At 33.1% G+C, this 22,402-nt stretch overlaps 2 protein-coding genes across 3 annotated transcripts; one reads left to right on the forward strand and one right to left on the reverse strand.

Annotated features, from left to right (window-relative positions):
- Window positions 1-4,128: 4,128 nt before the first annotated feature.
- Window positions 4,129-8,088, reverse strand: LOC131594164 (origin of replication complex subunit 2). Its single transcript, XM_058866256.1, has 7 exons — window positions 7,904-8,088; window positions 7,679-7,828; window positions 7,489-7,595; window positions 6,137-6,269; window positions 5,711-5,984; window positions 4,667-4,891; window positions 4,129-4,584 (listed from the first exon to the last, which is right to left on the reverse strand). Exons 2-7 carry the CDS (start codon window positions 7,826-7,828, stop codon window positions 4,388-4,390), a joined length of 1,086 nt encoding a protein of 361 aa, XP_058722239.1. The 5' UTR covers window positions 7,904-8,088; the 3' UTR covers window positions 4,129-4,387.
- Window positions 8,089-15,203: 7,115 nt separating this feature from the next.
- LOC131596519 (uncharacterized) lies at window positions 15,204-20,988 on the forward strand. 2 transcript variants are annotated; one of them, XM_058869188.1, is made up of 7 exons: window positions 15,204-15,747; window positions 16,054-16,136; window positions 16,221-16,380; window positions 19,465-19,560; window positions 19,674-19,796; window positions 19,986-20,248; window positions 20,339-20,988. In XM_058869188.1, the coding sequence occupies exons 1-7, from the start codon at window positions 15,573-15,575 to the stop codon at window positions 20,447-20,449; spliced, it is 1,011 nt and encodes a 336-aa protein (XP_058725171.1). In that variant the 5' UTR covers window positions 15,204-15,572; the 3' UTR covers window positions 20,450-20,988. The 2 variants fall into 2 exon arrangements, with proteins under 2 accessions (XP_058725171.1, XP_058725170.1); XM_058869187.1 differs by having other exon boundaries at window positions 15,205-15,747; window positions 16,048-16,136.
- Window positions 20,989-22,402: the final 1,414 nt, after the last annotated feature.

Raw genomic sequence — 22,402 nt, forward strand, 5'->3', positions numbered from 1 at the left:
CCTTATCGCGTAATGAGGCAGTTCGGCTACATGCAACTTGTTCCCAGAAACCCTTCACAGTTTTCTCCTCCGGATATGAAACAGCATGGATATCGTGTTTCATAATTATCTTTTTCATATGGTACCGTATGAGACATGGAGTACCCCTGCTCCTAGTAGTTAGAGTGTTGTACACAACAACATACGGTGGCACTGCAGAGTGTCACATTCTTATATGATATAAGATACCCCGTGAGATCCACCTAAGTCAGCTTACCAAGAGATACTTTAGGATGAGCGGGCTATAGTCATGTATCGTCAAATTCACCAGAACATCTCTAAGTAAAGTGTAAAAATTGCTATCTAATATGGTTACAGAGATGCATCTCTGGAGACAATTTAAGTTATTACAGAGATGCATCTCCGGAGACAACTTTGAACAACATTTAGGTGCTACTCAATTTGACTGCATTTAAGAAATGCATATGGTGCGTTCGGAGATGCATCTCTGGAATCTGAGAGAATTTTCTATTTTTCAAAAGGTGTTTTTCTAATACATAGGGTGAGGTTAGCAATTCCCATAAAAAATTAGATTAATTTTTATATGGGCACAAATTATTATTAAACCCGAAAAAATCAAGTTCTAAATCTGAATCTAAAAAAAAAACGATGGTTAAACCGGACGAAATTGGATCAATCTATTTCAAGTAAGGGTTAGGCTGGTTTAAAGTTTTAGGCCCAACCAATGTCCATCCCAAATTATTTCAAACAAATAATAACTGTTTTCCTTTCATTTTTTCTCATAGTATCTTAATTAAAAATTAGATATTAATTAAATATATAAAGCAAAAAAAGAAAATGCACTGAGGATATAAAGTATTTTTAGACTGTTAATCAATCAGAGACATTCATCAGAATAAATCTTATTTTTAATTTTAAAAAACTGAAACTACATTGCAAATTAAAATATTTTGATTATTTGTCTGTGTAAAATTATCTTACACTCACAGTTTACTATCTTTAAACTCATATATAAATATAATTTTTTATTTATTTTATAAACTAATAATTTATCAAACATTACAAATAGATTCCGTTAGTTTATGGATTTTTAGCCGTTAATGAGCCTTCCGCAACAAATTTCTTCTTTATAAGTTAAACTTTGTGGCATATTTTACTAACAAAGTACACTTTTTTGTCAAAGAAAACACCTAATCCTTTGAAATCAATGGCGAAGACCCGCAATTGTCGCCTCCATTTACATGTAATCAGTGGAACCAATCAACCAAAACAAGTTAAATTCTCATTCTTGCGCGTATTTCTCACTGCCCATGTGATCAATTAAAATTATAGGAAGAAAATTTGAAGTCATTCATTCATTGAAAAAATGAATTGGAGCCAAGTCATGAATGCATGTAGGCGCGTGACAGCTCAATTAAAAAATTTCCAAACTTTTTGATTATGAAAGAGTCAACTATGTATGCATAATCATTAATCAGTTACTTATCATGTATGTACTACAAGTCTACAACACTTTAGACTATTTCCAATGGTGCAATCTATTTTTGAATTTTTATGGGTTCCACCAGCCATATCATCTCAAAATAATTTATTTAATATTTATTTTATTAGTGTAATTCAAATGGGTCCCACAACTTTACCTCATAAATTAATTTGATTGGGTACCACAATTTTTTACTAGTTGCATTGCAATGCAACTCTACTATGACATGACATTTTAATTCAATATTTAATTATTATATTGATGTCTAGTTGAAGAACTCATTGAAAAATACCACCATTGGAGATGCTCTTATTTGTCCATGTGAGTGTCATTTTCCACTTTTCCTTAATCAACTTAGAGAAAATAAACATAAATCCCCATTATTTATCTTCAATAAATTTGCATATAGACAAAAAAAAAAAAGTTTTATATAACAGACTATAAATATGTGCAAAGTGGACTATAGCGCAAGATCTTCCATTTTAACATTCTTAATTTATTTATGATTAAAGGTGAGAATAGGTTAGGTCGAGTTAGACTTTGCCAAATTTGAATATGGCCTGTCAAAATTTTCAAAGCTTAAGTCTGACCTTTGGCCTATCAAAGACTTCTTTTTAGACCTAAGTTTGACCTTTTTGAAATCTTATTTGGCCTAAGAGCCTACGTAAAAGTCAATTTTATTTGAACATTTATAAATAAAAAATTTAAATAATGTTTAAATAGACTAACAAATTAAAAGATCAATAAAACTAAATGCTTATTTGCGTTGACTTATTCAAGTTTATCTATTAATATAAATTTTATAATACTATTTGTTTGAGAGAACTTATGACATTGTTCCTAAGGTTTTTACAATTAATTTTCATCCGTTCCTCAAAATGACAAAGCTTGATTTTTGTATTTTAATTCAAATTATAAACACAATATTATAATAATAATTAAGCATGTATATATATATATATATATATATATATATATATATATATATATATATATATATATATATATATATATATATATATATATATATATATATATATATATATATATATATATATATATATATATATATATATATATATATATATATCAGCCTACTAGTCTTAAAAGGCTTTCAGCCTACTAGTCTTAAAAGGCTTTTTGAATGGTTTGTGACCGGACCTTTTTAGTTAAATAGGCTTTTAAAAAAATCTAGGCTTTTTTTTATTTGAAACAAAGTCTGATCTGACTTGGACCTGTGTAAGTTAGGTTATGGGCCCCTGTTAGTTGGTCTAGCCTATTCTTACCCTTATTCATAACTAAATAGACGACGCGCAAAATAAACTATAACACGCGATCTTCATTTTATCAATTTTAGACTATAACTAAATAGAATCTCAACATATTTTTGTTCTGATTAATCAGTAGTTAACTAAGGCAAAATTATACCCCTACACAAGATTTCTCCAAAAATTAAGACGACTTGTAGGGGTGTTCATGGGTCGGTTTGGGTTGAATTTAGCCAAAACCAAAACTCAACCCGTACATGGTACACTGGTTTGGGTGAGGAAAAATAACCACCCGCAATATCATTGGGTTGGTTTGGGTAAAACCACAAATTTATGGGTTGGATTGGGTTGGGTAATGGGTTACCCAATATTATTTTTCCTTATATAATTATTAATGATATGTTACATTTTATCTTAATAAATAGCTTAACATATTATTGTTTTTTTTTAACATCAAATGTCAAAATGTATAATGAAATTTATCATAAACATATGTTTGTAAAAACCAAAGTTACATTAGTAAAACCTAGAATTGCATAAAATACTTGCAATTTATTAGAACTAGCATCAAAATAATCAAAATGTGGCATCCTAAATAAGTTAAAATCATTACTTACTAAATAAAAGATCTTCAAAAAGTTGAAATTGAAGCAAGCAAAATTAAAAACATCAAAGTCATCACTTGTCAAATTACAAAAAAAGAGAAAAAATATAGTCACTCAATAACCCATGGGTTTGGTGGGTTGGGTGTGGTTTTACCCATAACCCAATTATTTTGACTGGGTTTTCATTTTTGAAAACCATATTCACCCAATAACCCGACTCAACCCACTTTTTTGGATCGGTTTAGGTGGGTTTTACTGGGTTTATTGGGTTTACCCAACCCATGAACACCCTTAACGACTTGTGTTCGATTCCTGCAATTTTAAGAGGGGAAAGGGTGCTTTACTTGAAGACTAACTTATCAAAAACCATGGCTAATTTTTCATGGCTCAATGGCTTAAGCCTCACTTATATATGTAAAAGAGTAGACCCCAACAATATGATATTATTCTTTACATTATCAATTAAGAATTCTTTTAGCGTATTAGATGCTCAACCAACTAGTCAAGCCAGACAACATAAAGTTGTACATGTTTTTTGCAAGCTGTAAACATATTCATCTTTATCAACTGAGTGTGGCCTTCAAACAATAAACTTTCAAATACGCGTATTCTCCAGCACAACTCACATCACCCCATTACTTGCGCTATATACTAAATATTATTCTAACTACAATCTAGTTATTATACTTGTATATCCATGAAAATGGTGATTATGTTTCACTAATTAATTATTATTGGTGTGACCTTGTCAACAACAATTGTAAACTATTCATTAATGATATAACATACACCCATGTTATGTAATTTAGATTGATAAACATTTGGTATCTATTTCTCTTGACATAATGGCCCATCCTATCAGCTTGAGAGGGGGGGCCTGTCCCTATTTCTTCGAATATAAGTAGAATTTGATGATCAAAACATTTTTTCCAGATCAAGAACAAAACTTAATTAAGTGACTAAAATTTGCTTCATCGATTTTTGGAAAATGACTATATAAACTAATTTGCTTGCTCTCATGATCCCCTGTACTAACTGATCTCGAGTAGAACCTTTTGAAGTGCTTCTGTTGTTAGAGGGATGTGCAAGCAATCTTGACCGTCAGAATGCCTCTTGGTTTTGACGAGCTCGTGGTCTTTAAATTCCGTCAAATGAGAATTAAGGGTAACCTGGCTGCTAACTAAGAAACGTTCACGACAGACTGAGTAGAGGTCACTGATTGGCATTCCTGGAGGGATAAAAACAGTTAAGAAAACGTATATACGAAAATAACGGAAATATGATATTTAAGTAAAATTATAGAAACTTGCCTTCATCGGGATGAGAAATTTGATATTCAGCAAGAACTTTGAATACACTCTGGGCGTTGGGTGTCAAACTTTGCAAAACTATTGAAGCTGTTTTGACACTTTGGCTGGCACTGCCGTGTGCGAGAATCAAAGGATAGAACATGCCTTCAACCTTATATGGGGCAAATGTAGGAACATGGTGCCAGCACCAATTGAACTGTGTGTGAGCCATATTCTTGTCCCAAACTGCCAACAGAAGATGTAACTGTTAAGCAATAGGCAGAGGCAACAAAAATCCTTCATATAGTCACATGATATACTTCATTTTTATCCCTACTGCTACAAGAGTCATTTCTCTACTCCAACATAGATTAAATGATACCAATATGTTTTATCAACACCGACTCTTGGGTGGGATCAACCACTTAGATCCAAGTCATTTTTAATAATTTAGCTGTTTTCTTATTTGTTTTCTACATCTTATAGTGCAGTATATTTTTCATTTGATTAATTCTTATTATCGGTCTTTGCTCACTTGACCAAACTAGCTTATAGATGTCATTCTACCACCTTTTGCTCAATATGTGCCACTCCATTTGTCTAATGCAATCGGTTCTAGTTTTATTCATTTCTATCCTATAAACAACTGTAAAACAGAACTGTGAATAAATAATATAGTAGTAAATTTATGTTCAAGACCAAGAAAAGTTTAGGCTCTTCAACTTTCAAAAAGGGTGATACCAATAAGCAGCAGAAATCAAACAAAAGTTCAATAATATGTTTTAAAAAGGCCTTTATACTTTTTTTTATCTTGAATTAACAATGAACTAATTGATATATCCACATTAATTATAAGTTAAACTATTTGAGCTCCTAGTCACAGTTCAAAGTTCAAACACTCAAAATAAATCTCCAGCAGATGTTAATAAACTAATTTAAACATGCAGAAAAAAATTCAAGCAAACATAACGTCAAGGCATATCTAAATTATGGCAATACTGACTGCACTAACAATTTACAAGTATTATAATCACGGGATAATTTGACGGTATGAAATAAACTTACACAGGGGAGCATTAACATGGTCAATAGAGGCAACCATACGAATATGGGTACAAGAAGCCAGTCGGGCGAGATATTGTTGGGTTTCAGAGTCTCTTAATCCTGGTCCATCAATATTGTGAATGACTACACAAACAAAACAATCCTTGTCCTCTACTTCCACTTCATACAAAAATGTAAGAAGATCTTCTATAGATTGAGAGTTGAGCTGCCGGCTGGAAACCTTTCGTTTAGCTTTCACTTGATCGCATAGAAGTTCAGCTAAAGTTATTAGAACCTAATATATTGAAAGAAAAAAATAAATGTTAGCACGCTCGCGATCCTTCACTAATACATTCACTTGTCTACGATGCTGCCTCTACTTTTCACTACCAACAAAGTATAATTACACGCTTCTGTGGAGTGCAAGATCTTAGTTGGAAAACAAACCTGTTTTAAGTTAATGGTTTGAAGATACCCATTAATGACAACTACAGAATATTCGGTCAATGTCTTTGAAGCAAAGTCTTCAATCAAAGCCTTCTTAGACCCAAAGCCATACATTAGAAGAGCAAAGCCACAGCTGACTCATTCGGAAAAAAGTGAAGGTCACAATATTTCCATGGTAGATAAATTGACTTTTAAAAAATATAAAATTATTCAACAAGCTAAAATACACTATACAGCAATTAATAGTTAAAAAAAATGGCATTATAAATTTTAATAGCTTATTTGGACTGATCTCATATTATAGTTTGAAGGGCTTACAGAAATAGTTTATGATACATACGTTGTCTTTACTCATTTTAATAAACTCTCGGGAAGAGCATACTTCGCTTTACCTCTGATTACATTTTACTCCATCCATCTCAAATTCTATATTCAAGAGTGAAAGGTCCACCCCACAAGGGAGTACTAACTAACAGTTCCGAACCAGGAGATGGTTGCCCATCATATGACTCACCAACTTCACTTGCCTCTCTGGGAGACTCGCTCCGGATAGATTTGGATTACAAAGGAAAGGGTTGGCGGGTTGAAAATGTTTTCAATATTATTATTTTTCCGCGATGAGAAATGTAAGACGAGAAAAGAACCCATCTTTCCGACTGGGAAATTCGAGTATGTTCTGTCTACTTTCTCCATCCCTCTCTTTGTGGAAACAATTTCTTTTAATAGCAAATCTGGCTCTAAAGCAAATAAATCAACGCACAAGAACACATTGATTGATCACAAAGTTCAGTCAATTATGCCTACATCTCCGACAATATAGTGGCCACTGCACTTTCCTATCATGCAATGAATTAGTTTCAGAGTACGAAGCTTTGTTTAAATACTGTCCAGTTTAAGTTCCAGCTGCTCGCTACGCTAAGCTCGAGTGTATATCCATATATCCGAGAATATGATCCATACTTAATAGAAACAAACATTAATCCAAATTGGTTTTCAAATGTATGATACTAACTGAATTTAATTGCATATGATATAATATAGTATAATTTCTAATCTGTTATACAAGCACTTAACATATCTCTCACCTCAAAAGCCCTCTAAGATTTTTAAAAAACGGTAGTGGTCGCGTTACGGTCGCGTAAAGGCTTTTGCAATTTCCGTCGGTACAGCCATACAAGTGTCGCAACACTGATTGCGGTAGTCGCAGTGTGAATTAACCACAATTTGTTCTTTAACATAAAAAAAAAAAAAGAATAAGGGTATTGGTCTCGTCACATGCCGATACTGATTTGTCGCGACTGTTTTCGCGGTCACCGACTTTTTTTAAAACATGGTAAGGATGACAAGTGTACCTTAAGGAGAGAAGCCATTCAGGATACATAGCTGCATAAGAATCCATTAACCGAGCAATCTCATTCTCATGCTTAGGTTGAATATGCAATGCAGCTTCCCTAAGTTCCTACTCACATAAGAAATCAAAAGGTAAAATATAAGCAGAAAAATTCGAGAGAATCAAGTTCATTTTCATTCATCAATTGGTACCTGTTCATCAACAACATCGATGTCAGTAATCTTGCGCTTTGATTTCTTTACCGTAGATTGAACTTCCTTTGCTAGAAAATAATTTCTGGAAAATTCCAAATCCTCTTCTTCGTCTTCCTCTTCCTCCTCCCAATTTTCATTGTTGTTCATCTTTCAATTAAACCAAAATAATTAAGCAACATTGAAAACAAAATGCAAATTTATCATCGAAAGTTCATACCATACCTTTGAAAATATTCGAAAATAAAGTTAAACACAAAGTTTTGAAAAAATTGATTCTGGCTTCTCCGGCGAGGGTGCAACCACGGTGCTCCGGTGAGGGTACGGTGGCGAATTAATGGAGCTGCGTTTTGAATTACAAGATTAAACTGCTAGCAGTTCTAACTTCTAACTACTGTTGTTGTGCCCTAGTACCACTCTAGATGATTTTCCCGCCATTTTTTCATTGGGTTGGTTTAGGATAACCCGGTCTAATAAATAAACCGGTTTGGGTTTTTCTTGTGGTCAATGACTATTTAAACTAAATGAACCGAAAATAAACTCACGAAGATGAAGAAAGAATAGGAAAATTAACTTAAAAATTATAAACTATATAAATTGGTGAGTAGGGTTGTTCAAAAAATCTAAAAACTGAATCGAAACGTTGAATCGAATCAAGTCGAAGTTAAAATAATTGAACCGTTATGTTTGGTTAGTAAATCACACCATAATGCACAAATAAATTTAGAACTAAACTTGAAATCGAATCGAACTGAAACTGAACTCAAACCAAATCAAAATTAAAAATGAAATCCGACATTTCAAACTCCTTGTTGAGATCACCTTTAAAGTCTTTGATCTCTTTCTTGCAGCTACCAGTTATTAACAAGTCATCGACATAGAGACACAATATAAGTAGCGCACTTCTTCTTCTTCTTCTTCTTCTTCTAACGTATACTTCATACTTAGTTGTGCACTTCACAAATTCCTTCTCTTTTAGGAAACTATCTATCTTCTTATTTTAAGCTTTTGAAGTCTGTTTAAGTCCATACAAGGCTTTATACAGTATGTATATCTTACTTTCTTGGCCTTGTTTCACAAACCCAATTGTTTGTGCAACATGAACTTCTTCATCTAAGGGGTCATTTAGAAATTCACATTTCACATCTAGCTGACAAATATAACAATTTTTCATATTTGCTAGACCTACAACAAACTTGATTGTTTTAATCCTAGCAAATGGTGCAAAACCTTCGTCGAAGTCGATTCCTTCTTTCTAAAGAAATCCTTTTGCCACAAGTCTTGTCTTGTGTCGAGTTACTTTTCCTTCGGGATTCAGCTTCACCTTGTATACCCACTTCACATTGATTGCCTTTTTGCCTTGTGGCAATTCGACTAGTGACCAAGTGTTGTTGACTTCGATGGACTTCAGTTTCTCATTCATCGCTTTCATCCACTTTGAGTCCTTCAATGTCCCAATTAGATTGCCTGGACATGCATCTGCATAGAAAGCATCATGAACAAGTTCACCTTTGTCATCGGCCACATCATTTGATGTAATCACACATTCCTCTAACCTTGCGAGCAAGTTTCTTGTTCTTTGAGGTCTGCTTGTGCCTGCTTGACCTCTGACTTCTTCTTGTCGAACTTCTCTTTCGACTTCACTAGTTGGTTTTTCACATAAGATTCATACTAAATCCTTCTTGACACTTTTTGTCTAGTCCCATTCCTTAAGTTAATATATGAACACGCCCTAACTGATCATAACTTGCTTGTTTACTATGTCAAACTATTTATATCTACCAGTCAAATGATATCCTATTAGGATCATTGAACTCGACTTGTCATTAAGTTTTTTTTCTCAACTAATCACGCACATGTATATGTGCTATAGATCCAAATACCTTTAGATGACTAAACTTAGGCATGACACTAGACCAACATTTTTTGTTGTGGTTCCTTCTAGCTTCTTCGTTAGACATCTATTTAGGATGTATGTTATTATCGACACAACTTCACGCCATAATTCTTTAGATAAATGTTTGCCTTTCAACATACTCCTCACCATGCTCAAGATGGTTTTATTCTTTCTTTCTGTAGTTTCATTTTGTTGTGGAGTGTAAGGGGAACCACCTTAGGCACAATCCATTCTTTTTCACATAATGCATCGAAATATTTCAACACATATTCTCCACCACCATCAGTCCTCGGAGTCTTGAGCTTTTGACCATTTTGCCTCTCGACTATAGATTTAAACTCGACAAATACCTTAATCACTTCACTTTTATTCTTGATCATGTAAGTCCAAGGTTTTCGATTGAAATCATCTATGAATGTGACAAAGTATTTGTTACCTCCAGTTGAATCGACCTAGACATAAACACACACATCATAATATATGAATTCAAGAATTGCCTTCGACTTACTTCATGTATCCTTGCTAAAGTTATTTTTGTGTTGCTTTGATACTTCATTTGGAATGTCGATTTATGGTAACCCTGAAACCATATTTCCTCTATTCAAATTTCTGATGGCATTGAAATTGAGATGTCCAAGTCTGTATTGCCATAACCGTTCATCTCTACTAATTGCAGTTGTCAGACACGTGTGCTTCATCACATTAAGTTTAATCTTGAAGGTTATGTTCTAAGACATTAGAGCCTTTGAGATTAATCTACCAACTGAGTTGAGAACTCTCATCATTTTATCTTTGATTGACACTTTGTAATTCTTCTTAATCAGTTGCCATGTGCTGAGCAAATTTCTTTTCATGCATGATATGTACAATACATTTGGAATTACTGACCTTTTGCCATTTTTTCTCATAATCAGAACATCACCCACACCTTCAGCTTATATAGTATTGTCATTTGAGAATTTCACATTGTTCTTCATCAAGGGACTCATGCTGACAAACCAATGTTTCATTCCAATTATGTGTGATGAGCATCACGAGTCCAAGTACCATTGGTCCTTCAATCTCTCTTCACCTCTTGTTATGACCATCATCAACATCTCTTTTTCTTCGTATTTTGAAAGCCTTATATCATTTTCTTGATTCTTTTATTTTTCAGGACAATCACTTGAATAATGACAATACTTTTGAAAATTGTACCACTGAATGTGACTCTTGTCAGGTTTTCTTCCACCACCTCTTCATCTACCTGCACCACCACCTATGTGGTTTCTCTGGTTTGGAAATATAATCTGATTCGACGATATTTCCTCTTTTTGGTTTCCTCTACCAGACAAATTGTTGTTGCCTCATATACCTTTACACTCGAACCATTTTCATTTACTTTCTTTTCTTGACTTCGCATGCAGAGCTACATCTCTCTTTGACTTACTTGCAAATCTCTCAGCCATTTGAAAGTATAATGAATGTGATAGTTGTTATCTCCCCTATATGTAGATTAATTTGATCAAATTGGGTAAATAAATTTCAGTGTTCTTACTTTTTATTATTATTTTTTTTTATTGCTTAAAGTCATTTGTCTGATTGTCGTTGTTCTTTGTTCCACACATCAAATTTCTTGGTGTGGATTGAACCTTAAATTTTCACAACATTTTATTATATGCTAAACAAACCAAGATTCATGTCGAGTTTATGTACAACAAAATATTATTTGAAAACATATATCATAATCCAAACACAAATAATTCCATATATATATATTCAATATTTCAGCTCATAACAATCAGGTTGAACACTTAAAAGACACTTATTGCCACTTACTTATGCACAACAAAATATTATGCACAACAAAATATTATTTGCCACTTAATGCAACCTACGTTTGAAAACATAAAAGGCAGTTTACAAACACAATCAGATTGATAAACATTATTGTATTTGCATGTTATAGGGAAAAAACTTCATATGCACTATAAATCATACACAATATAAATTATTAGATAAAAGATCATAATCATTGCAATACCTATTTTGTAGCCTTAAGTTGTAACAAACAAAGACAATGTCATTAAGTTTTTTATGCTTCAACCTATTTTTTTTTAGGAATGTGCTTAAACACACTCCAATTTTGTTTGCAACCAAAGACACTACAAGTTTGACTTAAAACCTAAATAGCCGACTTTTGCAAATTGGATGCTTTGGTTCCATAAGTTTCCCACCATTGATATAGAATAATACATGTGATAAAATTAAAAACCGTTTTAAAATACATATTGACAATGTACTAAAATACATAAGGATTGTCAACTAATTTTACCGGGATACATTTCATCTCGATTTTTTACGGTTGTTGTCCTTCCAAAACTACCATCATAACTTTTGATGATCTCATCTCACTAGTTAATTTAGTTTGCAAGTCCTTACTATCATAACCACACTTTTCAATGACATCCAAAAGGCCTTGGGTGGCGAATCTACAATATAGACCTAACTAATAACCAACAGCATGATGATTTTTGCAAAGTTGTACTTCCCAACGATTATCAAAGATCTTCAAATAAGACTCCACGTTCAACTTATTTCTTTTAAACCTCTTCTAAATCTCCTCTCTTGCTTTATACATAGCTCGGTAGAGATATCCCATAGCCAATTTATCTTCACCATCAACAATATGTAACACACGTACAAGTGGTTTTGTGATTTTCACCGTGTCAACACATGTAGACCAACAACGTAAGGCTAAGACTTGTTCCACAAATTGATTTACCTCGACATCTTTGAAATAACTTGTGGTTGTCTATTCTTTGGATGTTACCATGGCTTTTAGTGCATCTTTATGAAAACAGTTTCTTTGGGGCAATAAACTAAAAATTTGATAAGAGTTCTCATGCATCGACCAGTCCACTCATCTACCAGAAGAGTACAACATGTAATATTCTAAATAGAACGATATTGCTATATCTATTTTTCACATCATCAACCCACTAATTTAATAAATTACCATGAAGGACATGCACAGTAGGAACTTTATATCCAACGCTCATGCAACAAAGAACATCAACTCTGGGTTGAAAATAAGCGGAATTTGCAGCATAGAAAGGAATAGATGCATCAATAAACCACTTTGCAATAGCAAGATCACATTTTTCTACCACTTCTTTACTTTGCATCACACTTTTCTACCACTTTTTTACTTTACATCACACTTTTTTAAAAGTTGGTTGAGCTCCCATAATTGTAATGAGTAAAAAAACAAGTACTAATGCGAGTATCATTTTGTCCCTTTTTAGATGTACCGATTTGTGGGTTTGACTGTACTTGCAATTTACCCCAACATATGCAGTAAATGAGTCACTTTAAACCACATATGAAGTTTTTTTTTGCTCCGCTCATTAAAATTTTGTTCCACCTAAAAACAAATTTTTTACAAGCAAGTCCTTACAAAGTTCAACATCCCTTACTACTCCAACCAAGTGTTGTTTTACCCTATGAATTTCACATCCACCAATTTTTTTTGCCATAATAGATACAGTCAAGAGATTTTTCCCTAATAATTTAGAATGTGTCAAAGCTATATCATTCTTTCTCTTAAAATTCTTTTGAACTAAATCTTGAGTTGAAAAGATTTTTTGTGATGGTGGTTGTGATGATAGTATTGCAGAAGATGCCATTTAACCTATTTGTCTTGTTCAAAGTATTTGTATAATAATATATAATATATTAAACATTATTTATTTTTCTCTTTCATGTTCACAAGAAAAAAAACATAGATATTGATATTGTAAAATGTAATAATTCAAAAAGAAAAAAGATATATATGAAATATAAATACCAATTAACAATGATACTAATTAACAATGAACTCTCTATAGAAGTGTACCATATACTAATTATTAACAACGAACTCTCCACAATAAACTCTATATAAAATAGTATATATGAAAAAATGGTAGATACTATTGTTGTAAGATAAATACTACTTAACAATGAACTCACCGCAGAAGTTCAAAATAAATACTACAAACTCAGTTACACTTACCAAACTTTTCTTCACGACAAGCTTTTTTACAGAAATGCAATTTGAGAATTTGGGCATGAGTTTTCTAACCAGGATAAAACTTTGCTAACATTTGATTTAAGAATTTGGGCGTGAATCACGAACCATGAGAAGAATCACGACGGCGTAGCTGGCTGAGTGAACGTTTTTGATGAATTAGGTTTGTAAAGAAAAAAAGAGTGCAAATGCGAAGAAGGAATGTATAAGAATATTTCATTTCTTATATTTTTCTTTTTAATTTTTTTCTCCTAAAAATTATCAAAATGACGCGTTTTTTTACCTAAAAGCATTTGAATGAGATGGTAAGAGATCTCTTCTAGCTTAACAAAAGGTTAAAGGTTCGAACCCAGCCCTAGGCATACAATTATGTCAAATCTCTTGAGGGAGAGCTTTGCTGCCCATTGTAGTCCTCTCTGCCTCGAGAGATTAGTCTTTGATGTTGCGCGCAAAGAATACCTGATTTTTATCGAAAAAACGACGTCCTTTTGACTAAGGAAAACAAACTAGCATTTAAATCGTCGATTTTTTAAAATTGCCGATTCTCTAATTTTTACCGGTTTAAATAAATTTTGATCGGCTCCCACTACTTAAATAGCTTATCTAATTTAGCAATCAAACCAAATCAATGGCATCTTCTATTCAATTTTTAAAACACAGATCTAAATACAAGATATATAAAATAACACCGTTTAGAGAATATTTCTGAATAAAAGTTTATTATATTTATTTTGTTTTGAAGAGACTATTGAAATTCAAATGCATAAATTAAAATTACAGATCAATTTTTTTATTAAATCAAAATCTTAAAATTTAACTAAATATTTTTGTAAAAATTAATCAATTATTTGTTAAAACAATAATAATTAATAATAATAAAAATCTTATAATATAATTAATTTTTATCTAATAGTAGTATAAATATAAGGAAAAGACATAGATTTTATTCCTTAAATATTGGTTTTTACTATTTTTCAATAAGAATATAACAAAAAAATTTAAATATTGGCTAGAAAATGAAAATAAGAAGAAATTGTTTATATGTAAAATATTTATAAAATTATTATATTTCTATGAGGTTAGATGTAGTGCACTTAAATTAGTTTTATACTATTATCTAATAGAATTATAATATTCTGCCATGTTATATTAAAACACTGTTACTATATACTCTTTTTTCTCTATTTCTATTAGAAAACGAGAAAATAGGTGATATATTATAAACCAGTCACTATTATGTATCTAATTAAACTATTATTTTTTATTAAAAAAAAAGTTAATAACATGACATATTGATGACTTGACAATATAAAATTAGTGGATGAGTGTGTAAATTTTGTGCACTTGTTCCTTTTAATTCTTAGAAAATAGTAATAATATTTAAATTTTCTCTTTAAATTACATTAATACCTAGCAATCCTATTTATTCATTTTTATCTTTCAAATATAAAAATTAAAAGAAACTTAATACAATTGTCAAATGGGAGAGATCTCTCAAATTATTAGACATATCTTAATGATTAGTTTGATAAATTAATTGTTTATTAAATTTCTTTTATAGCACTATCTTTCATTAATTTATGACACTTATAAGAAAAAAAAAGGAAGTAAAGTCCAAGCGCATTTTAGCAGAAGCAGCAGGTCCACCATTAATGGCGAAACGAACCACCAAACTGATCAGTTAATCCAACCAATCCCACCACTCTCACGCAACAACCTCACACACACCAACTTTCCAATTCCACTTTTTCGATTCCCACGAGGAAGAAAGAATCTAGCAAATCCAAATTTGGGGTTTTTGTCCCATTTTTTGGATCGATCTATTTTGGGGTCACAAGCAACACTTAAGGTTAAAGTTGGAACCTTTTTGGTGTTAGAAAGAGAAAGAGAAACAAGGGCAATGGTGGAATGAAGATAAAAGTGAAAACAAGAAGAAGAGAAGGGACATGGCAAGAAGTGAGTGGGGGATTCAACTTCAATCTAGAGGAGGTGGAAAGTGGGTTTGTTCTTACAAGAAAATCACTATCTTAGTTTGTCTTTTCAACATTGCCATTGCTCTCTATTGTCTTCGTTCTCTTTATGCTTCTCTTTATATCTACTCTGGAAGTGTTGGAAGAAACAGTAAGTTCTCGTGTCTTTTATGTTTATGTTTATGTTTTGTGTTTTTGTTCTAAAGGGTATAAAAAAGTTTGTGTTTTTAAGTTTTATGATTAGTTTTTGTAAAACCCCAAAATGTCTATTTTATGCTTCTGTTTATGATTTATTCTCTTTATGCTTCTCTTTATGTCTATGTTTATGTTTTGTGTTTTTGCAACTAAAGGGTATAAAAAAGTTTGTGTTTTTAAGTTTTATGATTAGTTTTTGAAACACCTGAAAATGAAAAGATTATGGTTTTGCATGTTTCTAACCAAGTCTTTTCAGTTGTAGTGTATAAACCGGATCAGATTCGGAAAATGGAAGAGTCGGATCGAATTAGGAAATCGTACAAACCGGTGGAGTTAATGAAATGGGTAAGTACGAGGAAGAAGTAATTACTTATTGTTAAGATGGATTTAAGTTTGTTGATTGATGTTATGAATATTTTGTGAAAAAAGGTGAAGGAATTAAAAGGGGAGTTTTCAAGCCAAAATAAGGAGGTTGAGTTGCCTCAGCACTTGAAACAGAAGATAATTGATGAGGTTTTGCAGAGACTAGTGAGTTTGACTAGCAGAAGCACTAATGAATCTCACTCCCAGGTCATTGCTAAGGAGCGAGGTACGTTTATGCGGATAGATTATTCCTTCAACGATTAATGACTAAAAAGGTTCTTATATTTTCATATATAACTACAATCTTTACTTAAAAACTTGAGTTAACAAATGGGACTATGAGATGGTTGGACTTGAAGCTATCAATTTCATTTGTAGGAGATGGGAAAGTAGACAGTTAACTGTTACTTGTTTATCAAGTTTTACTTACATGGCCAACTTGGTTTTTTATAGAGAAGTATATGTGAAATATGTCCATTATGAACTTGATTGGAATCTTATATATTTGAATTGGTGTTGGAACATTGTTGTCAATTGTTGATAGCGGATGGTTCAAATTCTGCTACCCAACAGTGCTATATCACCGCCATAGCCACTATTTGACAATATTTGTACGAAGTAGCACACCGCGGAACAATAGTGATTTGTTCAAATTCTGCTATGCTACAAGCGTCTCTACAACCGCAATTCAACAACACTAGTTATAATTAATGACATCATGATATTTAGCAATGAGATCAGGATTTCATACTAACATGCCATTGACCCTTGGAAGATTGATTTTTTATATGTCCTTGTCTCCTGAACTGTTACCTAACTGATCCATAGTTATAAGGTTCGAAACATACATGAACTTGTTTAGATATAATGTATTCTTAGATACGTGAACTACTGAACTAGTTTTATATTTATGTAGCTGTTGCTTGCTGGCTGTTCAATTTTCTTCGAGGGTCAACCTGTTGTTTTCAAGCATAATTGGATAGAACAGTTGCTTTAAGTATGTCTTAGGGTCAAGTCGCAATTAGAAGCATACTTGTCAATCTGTTTTTCTAATGATTTTTGAGGAAATTCCTTTGATTTGATGTCCTTTCTTTCTATGGATAGTATTACTGTTAGTTGATTTGGTCCTGATTCAAATATCTAGAAAGCATAGTTTCATTGAACTAAACTATTCCTTGGTATATCCCTCTTGAGGATCACTTTATATAACTTTGAAAAGAAATGTTTACTATTAGAAGTTGGCTTAATTCATTTGGATTGTATGCGAGACTGAAATACTTAAAAATTTGGCTTTCTTTATGTTTTAGTTGAATTATGAAAAATAAATAAATATTAGTGTGCTGTTTGCAATCCACATTTACCATAGATCTTATGGTCAAAGTAGTCCTTATACGACTCGAATAGTTATCACCTCACAACCAGTTTTGTGGTGTTGAGTTAGGCCTAAAGTCCAAACTCTTAAATGATATCCAATCCTGTTTTTGACCATGCTCTGAAAGTCCAATCCTAGGCGTGGGGAGGTGTTGTTATTGGATTACCTGCATTTGTTCACCTTCCAGATGTCCAATTCTGGGCATGTTGAGATCCCACATCGCATTATAAAATTTGATAGTCCTCTTATTACAATTTAGTTTTGTGGGGTTGAGTTAAGTCCAAAGATCAAATTCTAAGTACGGAGAAGTTTAATAAAATTGAACTGTAGTAGAAGGGAAGCTAAGCAAAAGTAGATCTGGGTGTGAGATTTAGAATGTGACGTACCTGAATGTGAGGCAAACTGTAACATTTTATATCCTTGTTTGCCATGATTGCTATGTAACTTTTTTCAGTTAGTCTTTATTGTATATAACTATCTCAGGCTTGAGGTTCATATTGGGGGACTCCCATGTGGTCTGATTTGGGCTTTTCGGGACTCCAAATCTAGTCAAGAATAGATGCCTCCAAGAGACAATATTGTTTAGCTTCTCTTGACCTTGCCTTTAGTATGTGGGTCCAACAACCCAACAGACCACTAGACAACTTTACACAAAGTAGAAGACAATGAAAAGCATTCTGTGTGTTGTGTACATTGACAGTCTTGTAGGCTGTAGACCTTGATTAACTTTGTTGGTCGCTACCCTTTTAGAAGTCAGTCTTGTTTATCAGTTGCTTCCGCATGAGCAGCTGACTCGAGGGCATCTGTTCTGGATTAGACTTGTAGTCTATTGAAGTCCATACCTAACCATGTGGGATCTCTACCAATTTGGTCCTCAAGCCTACGAATATTAACAACAATGAATAACATAAACAGTTATGTAGCAATCATCATAGCCAACAAGGCTATAAAATGGAGTAGTTTGCCTTGCATTCAGGTACATCTCAGTATGAATCTCACCCACCTCAATCATAGATTGAGTTGAGTGTTAAAGTGTTTTGAAAGTGGCCACCACCATCATCCTCTGCTGATAATATTCACCATCTCTTTCTTCCATCCTATGTTTTCATCCTTCCTTTGATCCGTCATTGTGCTATCTCGCGGCATATTTCTGGAGCACATACTAAACACATTTCACTTTTTCTCATTGGTTATGAATATGTAATTCAGAATTATAATTTAGCCGTTCTCATATTATAGTATGGTGTGTAGGACTGATACGAATTTTTCATCACAACTGTCTAAAACGCTTGTTATGTTTCTGATTTATGATAGGACAATATTATTTAATGTTTTCATGTTTAATTTATCTAGGGCACTGAAATATTTACACTAATAAAGTTTTTTTATCAACGTGTAAATTAAAAGTTTGACATTGCTTATGATTCACCGTAAAATTTAAGTAATGTGTTCATGAAATATATAATAATAATAAAGTGAAAGTTTGAAATTATCATTAACAAATAGAGTTAGAAACCAAGAAATGCATCTAGCATCTGTAAAATTATGAATATGGGAGGGGGTTTGGCATTATCTCGAACTTCAAGTCGATGAACCTGGCTTTTTGATTTCTAGTTGAAGCTTCCAATGATTCCTTTAGCATGTGGATTTCTACAAGTTAACCTGTTCCAAAATCATTGTCCTCTCAGCGTCAAATGCGTAGAAATCTCTTTTGATTTCCTAGGGTATCCCACAGCATAGACAACAATAATATTTTTTTTTTTAATGTCATTCGTATGTGTGACCGGATTTGTGTTAGAAGGAGCCCCATCTTTTGCACTATTAGTCATTCATTTATTTGACACTAACGTTTGCAGTGTTACGTAAATGGTAATTTTGTGTAAGCTGGAAGATATTTTATTGCGTATTTTTAATATTTTACTCATTCATTCTATACAGAAGCGATTGAAAAATGGCGCCAACAAAAATTGGAAGAAGTTAAATTGGTTTCTGTGGGACGGATTTCCAACTCTACCATTTCTCGTGAAGAGGCAGGTATGGAGTGTACAACGATTTCTTTTTGCGCTTTTGCAAAGTTTGAATGCTTAACAATTAACAAATCTTTGACACATTATTTATACCTAATATTTATTTCAACTTAATATTAGGGATGCTCGTAAAAGCTTTGGAGTCTGATTGGGCCGTGCTTGCCGAAGAAATTGGCCTTTGGATACCTGTTGAAGTTACGAACGAAGAGCATAATGACAAACCTGATGGCGTAGAGGATTCAGGTAATAGTTCAGTTACTTGATTTGTGTATCTTATCTCATCTAGTAGAAAAAGACACCGTGATAGTTTTTTGCCGGAATCTGCAAGCTACTCAACACGCATGCATTGTATAGTGGAATATGGAATTGTGCACGTATTTTTCCATGCTAAAGTTAATCTTCTATGTATTTACCGAGTATACGTTTCTCCAGAGGAGGAAGTTCTTCCTGGCAGGGCCCTTCCACACGAGTGCAAACCCGAACTTCATACCGATTATGATGGTTCTGCGGTAAAATGGGGACTGACTCACCACAAAGATAGTGCAGCTGATTGCTGTCAAGCTTGTTTGGACCATGCTAAACGTGCCAAAGAAGGTGATAAGAAATGTAATATTTGGGTTTATTGCCCATCAGAATTCGGATGTCATTCACCAGATGTCTATAAGCACAAACATCAGGAATGCTGGTTGAAATATGTAAGTTCTACCTTAAAAAATTTCCTTCCGAACTGTGTTTTTTTCGTTTTCGTCTTCGCTAATATACACCTATTTGTATTCTGAATCCAGGCTGAGAAACCAAAACTAAATTTTAAGGATAGGTATCCCGAATGGTATCGAAATTCTCATCCATCTGCACCAGTGATTGTTCCGTGGGCCTCTGGAGTTATTAGTGCTTGAGGTAAATAATCAGCACAGAAAGCGGTATAGTAGAACGCGGTCAACACGAGGCCCAAGCTACCTTGTAGATTACAGGCACTCAAAGCTATCCTTGGCAAAGCCTTTGTCATGCTTTGTGGATTATGCTATTGTTGTTCAACATATTTTTTTGCCATTATAGATTATTGAAATGGGGAGTAAAGGAAAAAAATTGGACATGATTTTTGTCAAAGTGCGGTTTATCGACAGTCCGAGTCTCATTGTTAAGGATTTTCAATGAGAATGGATTCTTTATACATGTGTATCTGTATCAGTTTTTCCCCTAATACATGTGTAACAATGAGTTTTAGATTATTGGACGGTGTAATCGGAGTTTGATCATAGAAACAGATGTTGTCTTTAGAAGTGTTTTGGACATTGTTATTTTTGCGTTTGTATTCACTAAAATGTGAAACGAACACGCCCTTAACTGATGAGGAAATTGTTTTGTTGTGTGAGCTATCATGATTCATTGTATCTCTGGATTTTAAGTTCATATTCATATTATAATTCATGTTAAAGATGTTATTGTTGATGATCATTCCCATTCATTGTTAATTTCTCTATTACAAACCATGTATCTATTTATACATGTGTACTTGCTTGCACGATGAGAATATATGTGACGAGGAGGGGCTAGAAGTATTTTCTTTTCAATATATTTTACATTCTAATGTAGCTGTTGTAACTACTTGGCAATAAAACTCATATATGCGAGTCCCAAAGTTCAAACCAATTCTGAATTTTTTCAATTTTAAAAGACTAAGATGAGTTAGATAATGAGAACTCCTATCCTGACATGAACACCAAATCCTGGGTTTGAAAGAGATGTCAAATTTGGATATCTCAATGGACCACTTGGTTGACTGTTCAACCAAATCTGGTTAGTGGAGTACTTGTTTTAGAGACAGATCAATGCGAACAACATTGGCATGAACTATAAGGTATCACCACACCTTGGACGCGGCAACGAGTGCTAATACTATCTCCTCTATCTTCTGGTAACATGTTTCGAGTTCGACTAAGGCTTTAGAGATGAAATACATTGGCCTCTGAGTGTAATTCACCTCTCTAATGAATACGTCACTAAATGCTTCAATGGAGACAGCCAGATAAAAGAATAAAACTTTTAGACAATTGGTCGGACTAGAACTAGTCACTAAATGCTTCAATGGAGACAGCCAGATAAAAGAATAAAACTTTTAGACAATTGGTCGGAATAGAACTAGTGGGGTTGATATGGTTGTCTTTAAGGATACAAATACTTATACTTGCTCGCACTTTGAGGTTCATTTGATGCGTGCTTATTTCCTCAACAACTTATAAAACGACAAAGTGTGCTGAGCCGATTTGAAAATGAATATGTTCAAGGATGTCAATATCCCATTTAACTTTATTACCTTTTTATTCGTTGTTGGCGCTCCCATCTTGATGATTGTATCATGTCTGTATGGATTCACTTCTATGCCTCTTTTCATTAGGTAAAAGCTAAAAAATTTGTCGATTATGACCCATAGGTACATTTTTTCGAATTAAGACTCATGTTGTATTGCTGAACTCTTTTGAAAATGCTAGTTGTTGGTGTAGGCTCTAAAGACCAATACTTTTGGTACTGGTGTCGAATTATTTTTAATAATAAAAAGCATTTCTTTATTATGTTTGTTTTTCCAAAATAATAAAGTCCCTAGAATACCTAGTCCGTTTAATGAAATGTTAAGTGCGACGTAATCCTGAGATCCCGTTAAACATAAGGATACTATTCTTAAAGTATCGGTAGTCGAGCTTTATTGTGAAGTGAAATAACATTAAAGTATTCAGACTATTTGTCATACCCCAAAATTTGCCCTCCTATATTCAATCAAAGATTCTTCATTTCATCTCCAATGACTCAAGGCTCTAAGGTTTTCTCAAGTCACTCTCTCATATCCAAAACTA

This window comes from Vicia villosa, linkage group LG4 (assembly GCF_029867415.1).
Source record: "Vicia villosa cultivar HV-30 ecotype Madison, WI linkage group LG4, Vvil1.0, whole genome shotgun sequence".
NCBI classification, from domain to species: domain Eukaryota; kingdom Viridiplantae; phylum Streptophyta; class Magnoliopsida; order Fabales; family Fabaceae; genus Vicia; species Vicia villosa.